At 42.0% G+C, this 12245-nt stretch overlaps 1 protein-coding gene across 1 annotated transcript in view; it reads right to left on the reverse strand.

The window, feature by feature from the left end:
* Positions 1 to 274: 274 nt before the first annotated feature.
* MTARC1 (mitochondrial amidoxime reducing component 1) overlaps positions 275 to 12245 on the reverse strand; it is a 41438-nt gene continuing 29467 nt past the window's right edge. Inside the window, exon 7 of the mRNA XM_066237969.1 lies at positions 275 to 1104. Coding sequence (XP_066094066.1) covers positions 1041 to 1104 — 64 coding nt within the window. The 3' untranslated portion in view covers positions 275 to 1040. The remainder of the gene's footprint in view (positions 1105 to 12245) is intronic.

Raw genomic sequence — 12245 nt, forward strand, 5'->3', positions numbered from 1 at the left:
TTTGACTTTTGAACTGAAGACTGAGAGCTGTGTCTATTTGTAACCGGGAACACATTTTTAAAAAAAGCTGTTAGGTTCAAAACAGAATAGGTATGGGTCATTTGGAATGGCAATAGCCTGTTGAAGAAGTGAAGGCTTGGAACACAAAAGGACTATCTCCATATCCTCACTTTGTAGAAAATAAAAGACAATCGGTACATTTACTCTTGGGGGGGGGTATCTTATTTTTCATTGAGTGGTTAGCTTTAACATTACTGTAACAAATTACATTTCCCTGTCAATTATGACATTACTCTTCCTTTCCACATCCCCACCAGCACTAAACGTTAGTGGTCCTTTAACTTCTACCAATCTGATATTATATTTCAATTGCATTTCCTGACTTCTGCTAAGAGTGCCTGCTTTGCCTACTCTCTGGTTGTAGACATTAATTTTTGCTGTTCTAGAGCACAGATAACTCTCCAAGTGCTCCTCATTTCCAACATGCCCAAGTCAGGAGGGACCCCAAACTCCATGAGCCCTCCACACAGACCTGCCACCTCTCTCCAGCAGTCAGTGAACACGCCACCTTTGGCATCAGGCTGGCCATGATCAGAATTCAATGAGTGGCACAAACTGTGTCCAATCTACATGTTCAAATGACAAGAAGTCACTCTGTTGATATTGAGGCATCTGTGCATTACTAAAAGGGAATCACCCTGAATGTTCATGCTATCCCAGCAACTACGTGTAGTTTGGAAACAGGCCTAGGGAGGCATTTATTCAAATTGTCTCCCCCTCCACTCTCACTCTGAGTCATAACATCCCTGTCACCTTTTTTCCATTGCAACCTGAGAGTGGTGTCTATTTTGGTTGTGGGCTAAGACCCAATGCAAGCTCCAGGACTCAGGCTCTGAGAGCAGCTTCAGATGTTTCCTCCTTTCCCCGCCCCACCCTTCTTTCCACCTCAGCCATGCGTGATAGAAAATTCCACAGGAACAAATTCCACAGGAATCTCGGGTTCTCAAGAGGCAGGAGCTCAAGACACCAGCCTGTTGATTTTAAGAGGCCTCTCTGCAGGTTCCCAAAGACAGCAGGAAGTTCGACACAGACAGTCTTGCCAACCTGCTGGCAAGTAGAAAGGTTTTAGCTACCCTCTCCCTTCTTTCTCCCTTCCTTTCCTCCCACCATGACATGTACAATGTTCACCATAGAGGTCACAGAGAATCTTATTCTGAAATTTCTCTTAGAATTTTCCAAACCAGTTGCCAACCTCCCTGGGTCAATCTCCCTGCCTCACACCTAAGATAAACAAAAATGGGGAGTAGGGGTCCCAGCTCCCTGCTCAGCACTGGCAGACATTATCACTTGTCCCTCTGATCAAGCCCTGGAATAGGCTGTCCTTAGCATTTCCAATTATCCCGGGGAAACCAAGTTTTAAACTGTTAGGTAACTAGGCTGAGGTCACAGTAAGTGATGCACACTGGACTCGAACTGGCTTTTTTTGGCCACTAGGGACCTCATTCATCTCTTCTCCAGTCTCTCTGTGTTCTTGTTCTTTCTATACTTCAAAAATGAATTAGAAATTAAGACATTTTTAGATAGATAAAAATAACTATGCATATAAATAACTATATATATGGATGACAGGAGAGCTAATATGATGTCCTAGAATATGCCTAACACAAAATAAGGCTAGAATAGAGGAACAGAGGAACAAAACCAACATGAGATTGAGACATGCAGAAAACAAAAACATAGGAGATGTAAATCTTACCTTATTCGTAATTATATTAAATGGAAATAGATTAAACATGCCCATCAAAAAGCAGAAATGAGCAGAATGGATTTTAAAAATATATGTTCTTATGCAATCTGCAAAAATCATACTAGACATTCAAAGACATTAACAGATTGCAAGTAAAAAAGTTGAGAATGATATATCTTTTTCAAGTTGCTATACTAATATCACACAAAACATACATTATGACCAAAATTGTTACTAGAGCCAAAGAAAGAATTTTATAATGACAAAAGGGTCAATCCATCAAGAAGACATAATTATAATCACATATGTACTTAACATCAGAGCCCCAAATACACATAGCAAGTAGGGACAGAATTTGAAGGAAAAAATAAATAATTCAGCAGTAATAGTAGAAGTATTCAATACCCCACTTTCAACAATGGATAGAATTAGATAAGAGATCAATGTGAAAAACAAAGACTGGAACAACATTATACATCAACCAGACCTAACAGACATCGATAAAACACTCAACCCAACAATAGAAGGATACGCACTCTTCTCAAGTGCACATGGCATAGTCTCCAGGATAGACCACATGTTAGGCCATAAAACAAGTCTCATAAATTCAGAAGGATTTAAGTCATAAGAAGTCTGTTCTCCTGCCACATGAAGCTAGAAATCAATAACAGAAATAAATTTGGGAAATACATTAATACGTGAAAGTTAAATAACACACCCCCAAATAACCAAAGGGCGAAAAAAGAAGAAAGAACAAAAAAATCACAAGGAAAAATATAGACTATTTTGAGATAAATGAACATAAAATAATATATAACAAACTTACGAGATACAGGAAAAGTGGTGCTTAGAGGAACATGCATAGATATAAACACCTATATCTTTTAAAAAAAAGAAAGATCTCAAATCAATAACCTAACCTTTCACCTTAAGACTGGAGAAAGAAGACAATATTAAATCCAAAGCTAGCAGAAGGAAAGAAATAAGAGCAGAAATAAATAAAATAGAAAATTTTAAAATAGGGGGAAAATCAATAAAACCAAACACTGGCTTTTTGAGAAGTTTGATAAAAACTGACAAACCTTTAGCTAGACTGACCAAGAAAAAGAGAAAAGTCTCAAATTACTAAAATCAAGACTGAAAGAGATGACATTACTACTGACCTTAAAGAATAAAAATAACTATAAGAGAATATTATGGACAATTGTATGACAAAAAATTAGATAAAAGTAGATGAACTGGAGAGAATTCTAGAAAGACACAACCACCAAAACTGATTCAGGAAAAAATAGAAAATTTGAAAAGATGTATAATGAATAAAATTAGTAATAAAAAATATCCCACAATAAAACCTTATGTCAAAGACCTAAATGGGGCCCTGGCCGGTTGGCTCAGTGGTAGAGCATCGGCCTGGCGTGCGGGGGACCCGGGTTCGATTCCCGGCCAGGGCACATAGGAGAAGCGCCCATTTGCTTCTCCACCCCCCCCCCTCCTTCCCCTCTGTCTCTCTCTTCCCCTCCCGCAGCCAAGGCTCCATTGGAGCAAAGATGGCCCGGGCACTGGGGATGGCTCCTTGGCCTCTGCCCCAGGCGCTAGAGTGGCTCTGGTCGTGGCAGAGCGACCCCCCGGAGGGGCAGAGCATCAGCCCCTGGTGGGCAAAGCATCGCCCCTGGTGGGCGTGCCGGGTGGATCCCGGTCGGGCGCATGCGGGAGTCTGTCTGACTATCTCTCCCCGTTTCCAGCTTCAGAAAAATACAAAAAATAAAATAAAATAAAAAAGACCCAAATGGCTTCATTAGTGGATTCTATCAACCCTTTAAAGAATTAACATGTGCTTCACAAACTTTTCCAAAAAATTAAAGGAAGAGATAACACTTCCCCACATGAGGCCATTATTATCTTAATATCTAAATCAGACAAAGACGTCACAAGAAAAGTACACTACAAAAGAAAAGTACACTACAATATCCCTTTAAATATAGATGCAAAAGTCATCAACAAGGGTGACTCTGTTGGTCTTATGAAAGTGTTATTGGGATAGTTTACAGGTTACTAAGATAGATAGATAGATATAGATAGATAGATAGATAGATAGATAGATAGATAGATAGATAGATGATAGATAGATATGTAGTTATAGATATATATATTAGCATTATAGAACTCATATGTGTGTATATCTATATGAATTTCACTGAACTTCAATCTTTTTTCTTATATAATATTTAGATTTCCTTTTTCCTGTACAGATTTCAATATTTATTAATACATGAGAAGCATAAAGTTATTTTAATAAATAATATTTAAGCAATGTATGAGTACTTTATATCTTAAGCAGGATTACTATTTTTCAATGTGCCCCTCATATCTTGAAACGAAGCATTCTTGGCCATTTCAGTGGTCGCCCCTTGCAAAGAGCACTTGGAAAACAGCCCCATGATGTTAATGGGAATTAAACCTGAAGCAGGATTCCTATTAAATGACCAAGTAGAGTTGATGAATATGTTTTTGTGCCACTGACAGAGAAGGACTCTTCTTTCATTTCTCACTCTATTCATTTGTCTGCCATTCTCCACCTTGTTGTGTCTTTTCTTGCTCTCTCTCCCACTCCCCTTCTGTTTTTTTCTCTACGATTCTCCGCCCTCCCCAGCAGGTCTGATGAAGTTATTCCCATCAGGTGCTCCGAACAGACCCTCCTTGGTGGGCCTCCCTCCTGAGAATGAGGTGGCTGTGTCAATGTTTCTGGTGCCTATTTTTACTCTTGTGTTTGTCCAGCGTCTGACGTGGTTCATCAGTCTCTCCAAAGACCCATTGTCCAGCACTTCAAGAAGAATGTTGTTATATTGACTGTTAGTGCGTCAGCCCGGCTCTCTCTGGAGGAACTCTTGGATGAAATTAGATAATTTCCATTAAGAGACTGTGCATTATTAGTCCCTGGTGCCAAACTGGAGAATAAGCCAAGATGACTATTTCTGGCTAGGCTCACCTCAGGAAGGACCTTCTCGGCTTTAATGGGATTTTGCTATTGTTGGTGGCCTTCTGTTTGACACCAGGCCAGCCCGGGGTTGGAAATTGTTTAGAAAGCTGCATGAAATATAATAGAACCCCAGCCATTTGCTGAGGCACATTCCTGCACAATGTTTATTTTGAAGAAGGGGAAAAAAATATATTGTCCTTGGCAGACAACAATTAAAAAAAACACAAAAACACACCGTAACTTGAATCTCTGACCATATGCTTCTTGTTACCAGTTGTGTTTAAAAACTCCCTGTTGGTATCAGAGAATTTCACACCGAAGTGATAAATCTCTTATAATATTTATAAGCATCTTCATTACAGACCCGGGAAGATATTTAAAGTCACCAACATCCTTCAAGGCTGAGGCTGTTTGGGACAGATAGGTGATGAGGAGAGGATCTGAAAGAATATTCCAGGCTCATGCTGGTCCCAGTCTGAGCCCAGATGTCCAGTCCACAAAAGTCCCTCTGCCCTGCTGTCTAGTTAAAACCTTTCTCATGCAGTAGTCGGAGCTGAGGCTCAGGATCCAGTTGTGTTCTGAGCAGAGGTTATTGTTGGAGCAGTAGATAATGGTAGGAATAAACTTCTCCCCAGCCTTGCATACTGGTGAGGGGTTTTGTTTTTTGTTTTTGTTTTTGTTCAATGAAAGTTTGTTCACTATTGGAATTGACTTTGAAGCAAAATTGTCTCAATTTTGCCAGTACTAGTACATGAACTGTCTAAGGATATTGAAATATTAGACATTTTTAAATGAGATTGAAATCCCTAAATTACTTTTTTTTTTTTTTTACAAATTTGTTTAATATCACAGGCTAAGGCCTTCTTTTTATTACAGTAATATTTTGGGCTAAGTGTGTACACATGAAAATGTAAACGGAATAAAACAAAACAAAAAACCTAAGGTAGGATTTCAATAGACAACCCTTGAAAAAGAAATCAGACTCCACTTATGAGTTGCTTGGCTGAATTAAAATGCCACTTCCCAAGTCTGTTTAAAGATCAAATCTTCCCGTCTAGAAGCCGATTCCATCTATTAGCATTTAGACGTCCTCAAACATGTTGCTTTCTTTCAATGATTTGGCATTAGCCTTGGCCTTTTCCTTTTTGGCTCTTTCAATAAATAACATGAACAACTAAGTCTTGAGTGTCAACGATAACAAGGAAGAGGGGAAGCAGAAATAATTAAAAGATAGTCACCAAAGCTAACCACCAAGTCAACTTTGAATGTAAATGTCATCTTTTTCCCATGAAACCTTTCATCAGAAATGCTGACCCGTGGCCAAGACGCACCAACGGGTGGTGGATAAATAATCCTTGCAAGGGGAAGTGGAGATGCACAATCCCGACTGTGTATAGCTCATACCCAGACTCTTCCCTGACCCTGCCTACATAATGAGGTCCTATCTTAACCCAAAGGTGGCCAACAAACACCTCCACAGGCACCAAAAATGAGATCCATGCTGTGGGTAGAATTCTAGGATGGCCCCCAAATTCCACTCCCCACGTATACAGGTCCTCTATTATCCTGGCCCCTTGAGTATGGACAGAACCTATCAATAGGGTAGGGTATCACTTGTGATTAGGGTACATTATACAGCAAAGATGAAGAGATTTTGTAGATGTAATTGAGATCTCAAATAAATTAATTTTGAGTCAATCCAGAGGGAGATTACCTTGAGTGGATCTTACTTAATCAAGTGAAAGATCTTAAAAGGAAGACTACGTCTTTTCTCAAGAAAGAAACATGTTGGGAACAGCTGATGAAAAGGGCAGCATCTCAAAGTTGAGAGGTCCCACAACAGCAAGGAACTGAATTCTGCCAATGACTGGATGAGCTTGGAAGCAAAGCCTGAGCTCCCAATCCAGCAGGCCAACACTCTGACTGCAGCCCATGGACTCTGAGCAGAGGACCCAGCTAGGCTGTGTCTGAATTCCTGACAAGTGAAAACTGTGAGATAACAATGGGTATTGTTTTAAGCCACTAAATTTGGGGTAATTTGTTATGCAGCAATAGATGAGTACAACTGCCCAATGGACTTGACCAGTTTTGAAATGCTAGAAGTCTTCAATTAATGCAGGTCTACAGGTGACAGTTCCTGTATAGGGACGTACCTACAGTGGGGTAGAAGACTTTCCAGGGTCCGTGCCTGAGATTCCCCCAATTGCCTTCAGCTGAACGTGACTGCCTTACTGGAGTTTTGAAACCCTGAGTGACCATTGGCCACTTTGTTCCTTGAAGCATCATTGTGGATAGTGGGAGGAGATGACATATTTTGAGACCACACTTGCCTGGGTTTGAATACCCCCTGCTGATATTCAGTAGCCATGTCACTTGGTCATTTAATCTCTTTGAGTCACTGATTTGGAAAATGGGGATAATAGTATTTTCAGAGTTAGCATGAGAAGTAAATGATATATCTATGGGAAACACCTTGCCCAGAGACTAGATTACATATGTACAAAATATGTTAATGTTCTTCAAGACTTAGCTTACCCTACATCCACTGCCAGCTTTGATTCTGTCCCTGTTGTTTGCTGGTTAAGTTATTTGATTTCTCTCCTCTTCCACAGTGTCATGAGTAAAAGGAACAGAGCATTAGCATTCATCGTATGCAGTTACTGTAAGGATTAAATAATATAGTCCAACTAAAGCATTTATTGCCTGCATGGCACATAGCAATGCTAGTTTGTATTATTATCATCACTCCTCCCCCAGTTCCCAAACTGGAATTCATCACTTCCAATGCCAGGGTCTCAGGAACTTCAATTGCATTTCTAACATAGCACTTCTCCTATTCTCAAATACCTGTGTTGTAAGAAGTCATATGCATCTCTTTCTGTTCCCTTCCATCTTTGACTTTTGAGGGTAGGGACCATGACCCATTCCTGTTGGCAGTCCACCAAAGCTTTGTCCATTACCTTCCACCTAGCAAATGATCAATAAGTATTGATGTGACTGAATTTTCAATGGGAGCTAATGTTGGATCCCACCCCCCCCCCCAAAAAAAAATAGCAGTAATGACCTTATGGGAAACCTCTCAGTCCTTCCTTCTTGGTAAATCAAGTCAGCCAAGATTCGTGTATGCTTAGTCTTGGTTGAAAGACGCCTACATGGGGAGTTGCCCATACTCTTCATCAATTTCTCTGATAATACATAAATCTAATGGATGCTGTGTACCCGAAAAGTAGAAGGCAGTTCCTACCCTCAGAAAGCCTCATGATATCACAGGGAACACTACCCCCTGGACCAGGGATATCACTGACATCCCTCCCTCCCTGCTGCTCTGCTCACACCCTCCCCTCTGAAGCCAGGAGAGCTCCTGAGGACAGCTGCTCCCCATCCTCAGCCACATGACCCTCACATAGTTCAGGCCCATGACGGAGCTGCCCCCCAGCCTGACTTAAGTTTTGCCTCTACAGCAGGGATATTGATGATGACCTGCCAGGAAGGGTGACGGTAAGAAATAACTCATTAAAAAAGGCTTGCTGGATGCAAGGACGGGCTGGAGGAGGCGGCCAAGCAGTGTTCCCCGCACTCCATTCATCTTCCAGGGAAAACAATCCTGGGTCCCAGCTATAGAAAGGACACCGAGGATAAAGTGCGCCCCATTCGCTGCTGCCTCAGGCTATTTGTTTTCAATGAGAACCACCGCCACCCCTTTCACAGCACACTTGTCCTCTGTCCTTTTATTCATGCTGGGTCATTTTCATTGTCTCCTGCTCAGAAATGTTTGATAAGCATCAAGCCTCGGCAGGGAGGAAAATCCGTTTTTCAACAAAGGAACCTGCCATTGTGCCCCCCAGCACTTCAAAGCTCTCACAATATCTTACTTTTATTATTTCTTCTTCTCTCCCCTCCCCCCTCCCCCAAAGAAGCACGAACAATGTGTTTTATATCCTATATTGTCTGTGGGAAAAAAATATTTCTCATTATTTGGATCCTGAGCAGCTGACAGCTAACCAAAAGATACAGTAATTCAAGCTAAGGTTTATAGAAAACGTTTGAAATTCCTTTTTCTTCTAGACAGCGTACAACAGCACTGAGTGGACCTTGTTGCAGACATCAGTGGGAACCAAGGGCCAGGATGTTACAAGGAGATTATTCCAGACTTAATGTTAGCACATCATTATTTAATTATTATTTTATTTTAGTATTTATTTTATTTAATTATTTTATTGATTGATTTTAGAAAGACAGAGAGAGGAAGAGAAAGAGAGAGAGAAGTATTCATCTTGTTGTTCCACTTAGATGTGCCTTGATGCATTCATTGGTGCCTTCCCGTGGGTGCCCTGACCAGGGATGGAACCCGCAACCTTGGTGTTTCGGGGTGATGCTCTGACTGAGCTGACCAGCTAGGGCCTCTTTGTTTGATTCTTTTTTTGTGTGTGACAGAGAAAGAGAGAAACAGATAGGGACAGACAGAAAGAGAGATGAGAAACATCAATTCTTCATTGTGGCACCTTAGTTGTTCACTGATTGTGTTCTCATATGTGCCTTGACCGAGGGGCTACAGCAGAGCCAGTGACCCCTTGCTCAAGCCAGTGACCTTGGCAAGGTCACAAGCTGGCAGGCCTTGCTCAAACCAGATGAGCCCATGCTCAAGCCAGTGACCTCGGGGTTTCAAACCTGAGTCCTCCGTGTCTCAGTCTGATGCTCTATTCACTGCGCCACTGCCCGTCAGGCTTTGATTCTTAACTCAATAGAACTGAGTATTACAAAAGGGGTGAAGAGAGTGGAAAGAGCCTACATGCTGAAAAGAAGGTCCTGACATATCTACCAGACACTATCGTGAAGTATCTGGTACTGGTAACAAGGGCCCTGGGAATGGGATGGACGATGAATGCCACGTTCAAGTGGACCTCAGACTGGCCTGACTCAATTCTCACAATTCTGCAAACCACTCTGACCAGGATAGAGGGCAAGTTGGCAGACCCAGGTAATCAAACAAAACTGCTAACGCATTGCAGATGCTAGGGATTCAGAGGGAGTCCTGCCAATGGCAAGGATGCAGAAATTGAGGGAAAATGATAGTCATTTCCTGGGATCCACTCACAGAAGTCGCACTAATAGTGCAAACTCAGCAAAAAGTGGTTATTCTGGACTTTTCATTTTCCCTGACATCACCCACGGAACTTAGATCCCCTTCGACAGAGCACAAGTCCTGAGGTGGCCCTGTCCCTACCTGTCATACTGTGTGGGCCCATGCACCTCGCCCAGACTTCTTCTCTAGCTTGTGTGACAGACATAGATCCTGGAGGGATTTCTTTCTTGGTCTGGACACTCACAGGCATGAAGATCCACATGGGCAGCCGTGGGCAAACCTGGGAAAACTAGGGAAGGATTTCTGGAGTCGCAAAGGCCTATAGGAGTGCAGCGTGGTGAGTGTGAGAAAGAGGAAGGCCTTGTGCCCCGAGAAAGAGAGTTTCAGTCTACATAGGCTTTTCCTGCGGGATCCGGGCCTATGAAATGAATTTACCTGTTTGTCGCAATTTTCCGAGAAGAAGCAAGGAATGTTTGAGTTTCCCCATGAGATCCATCCCTGCCTTTTCCATTTGAAAAAACTGAGGCTGATAGAGGGGAAGGGCCTTGGCCAATGTCACATAGCAAGGTCAGGAACAAGGTCAACTCCTTCTCTATCTGGCTTATTACTACACCGGAGAAATCAAGAGAATGAGAAAAAAGGCAGGTGTGGGGAAACAGTACAGAAATCCGGGACACGTGGTCGGCTTTTAGAATAATCAGAACTTTGAGATCACAGGGGTTCTTTTCTTCTTTTCCAAGAAAGAAATGTGTTTTTATAATCCTACTTCATGGCTGGTGGGAAAGATGTCCCCCCATCCCCAAGGACTGTTAGGAAAACCTCCATTAAATTCAAGTCTTCAATCTGGCTGAGTCATAATGACTATAATAAACTCTAGGTTTCTCTTCCAGCCCATCACTTAAGGGGGACGAGGGGTATTGGCAAAAAGGAACAGGCAGGTTTTCCAAATATAATAAAATGCACCAATTGGGATGGGTTTATAATAAGCAGAGCCTCTCGGTGTCTAGTCAAGAGACTGTCTTCTTCCAGGGGTGGGTCAGAGTGGGTTGGGGGTCGATAGGCTATTTATGGCATTATGTCCTTCCTGATGGAGGAATGGATACATGCATGCTCCCTTTGCTGGAACGGTGGTCCCCGCTGCTGACCCCGACCACCAGCGCCCCCTTCCCTGGGCTGGCATTACTGTTTAGGGCTCAGCTGAAATGTTGCCGTGGCTCCCTGCACTTCCCCTTTGTAACATTCCTCACCCTTGCAAATACAGATGTCCCCCACTTTTTGAAAGTTTGTACTATGCCTTTGTTTTTTTTTAACTTAGAACTTTTTAATTAAAGTAGAGTCAATATACAACATTACATTAGGTTCAGGTGAACATAGGGCTTCAACATTTATACAACTTACAATGGAATCATCCCAATCAGTCTAGTAAGCATCACACTTCCACTGTGTGTGTGTGAGAGAGAGAGAGAGAGAGAGAGACAGAGACAGAGACAGAGAGAGACAGAGAGTGTCAGGAGAGGGATAGAAAGAGACAGACAGACAGGAAGGGAGAGAGATGAGAAACATCAATTCTTCGTTGCGACACCTTAGTTGTTCATTGATTGCTTTCTCATATGTGCCTTGACCAAGGGGCTCCAGCAGACCAAGTAACCCCTTGCTCGAGCCAGCGACCTTAGGCTCAAGCTGGTGAGCCTTGCTCAAACCATATGAGCCCTCACTCAAGCTGGCGACGTCGGGGTCTTGAACCTGGGTCCTCCACATCCCAGTTCGACGCTCTATCCACTGCGCCACCACCTGGTCAGGCACACACCTCTACTTTTATGAAAAATCTACATTATCCTGTTTTCGGTAACTTTCAGATATCCATAGAGAATCTTCACTTTTACAAAAAAAGGCAAAAAGTGATAATAGTGTTCAGTGTTTGTTTTGCAATTTGCAAAGTGCTTTTAACATACACACCAGCATCCTCTGCATTGAATTCTTTCTCTGGGGATCTCTCTTGTTCTTTGTGGCGAGAATATGGAAAAAAGGGAACCCTCATGCCCTGCTTGTGGGAATGCAGACTGGTGCAGCCACTGTGGAAAATAGTATAAAGTTTTCTCAAAAAATTAAAATGGAAGCCAGCCATCCCACTTTTAGGGAATATATCCGAAGAACCCGAAACACTAATTTGAAAGAAGATATGCACCCCTATGTTCACTGCAGCATTATTTACAACAGCCAAAACCTGGAAACAACCCAAGTGCCCATCAGATGAGCAGAAAAAATATGTGATATACTTATACAATGAAATACTATTCAGCCAATAAAAAAAAAAAAGAAATCTTACCTTTTGCAACAGCATGGATAGGCCTGGAGATTATTAAGCTAAGTGAAATAAACCAGCCAGAGAAAGACAAGTACCACATGATCTCACTTAGATGTGGAATCTTATGAACAAA

This window comes from Saccopteryx bilineata, chromosome 1 (genome assembly GCF_036850765.1).
Source record: "Saccopteryx bilineata isolate mSacBil1 chromosome 1, mSacBil1_pri_phased_curated, whole genome shotgun sequence".
Taxonomy (NCBI): domain Eukaryota; kingdom Metazoa; phylum Chordata; class Mammalia; order Chiroptera; family Emballonuridae; genus Saccopteryx; species Saccopteryx bilineata.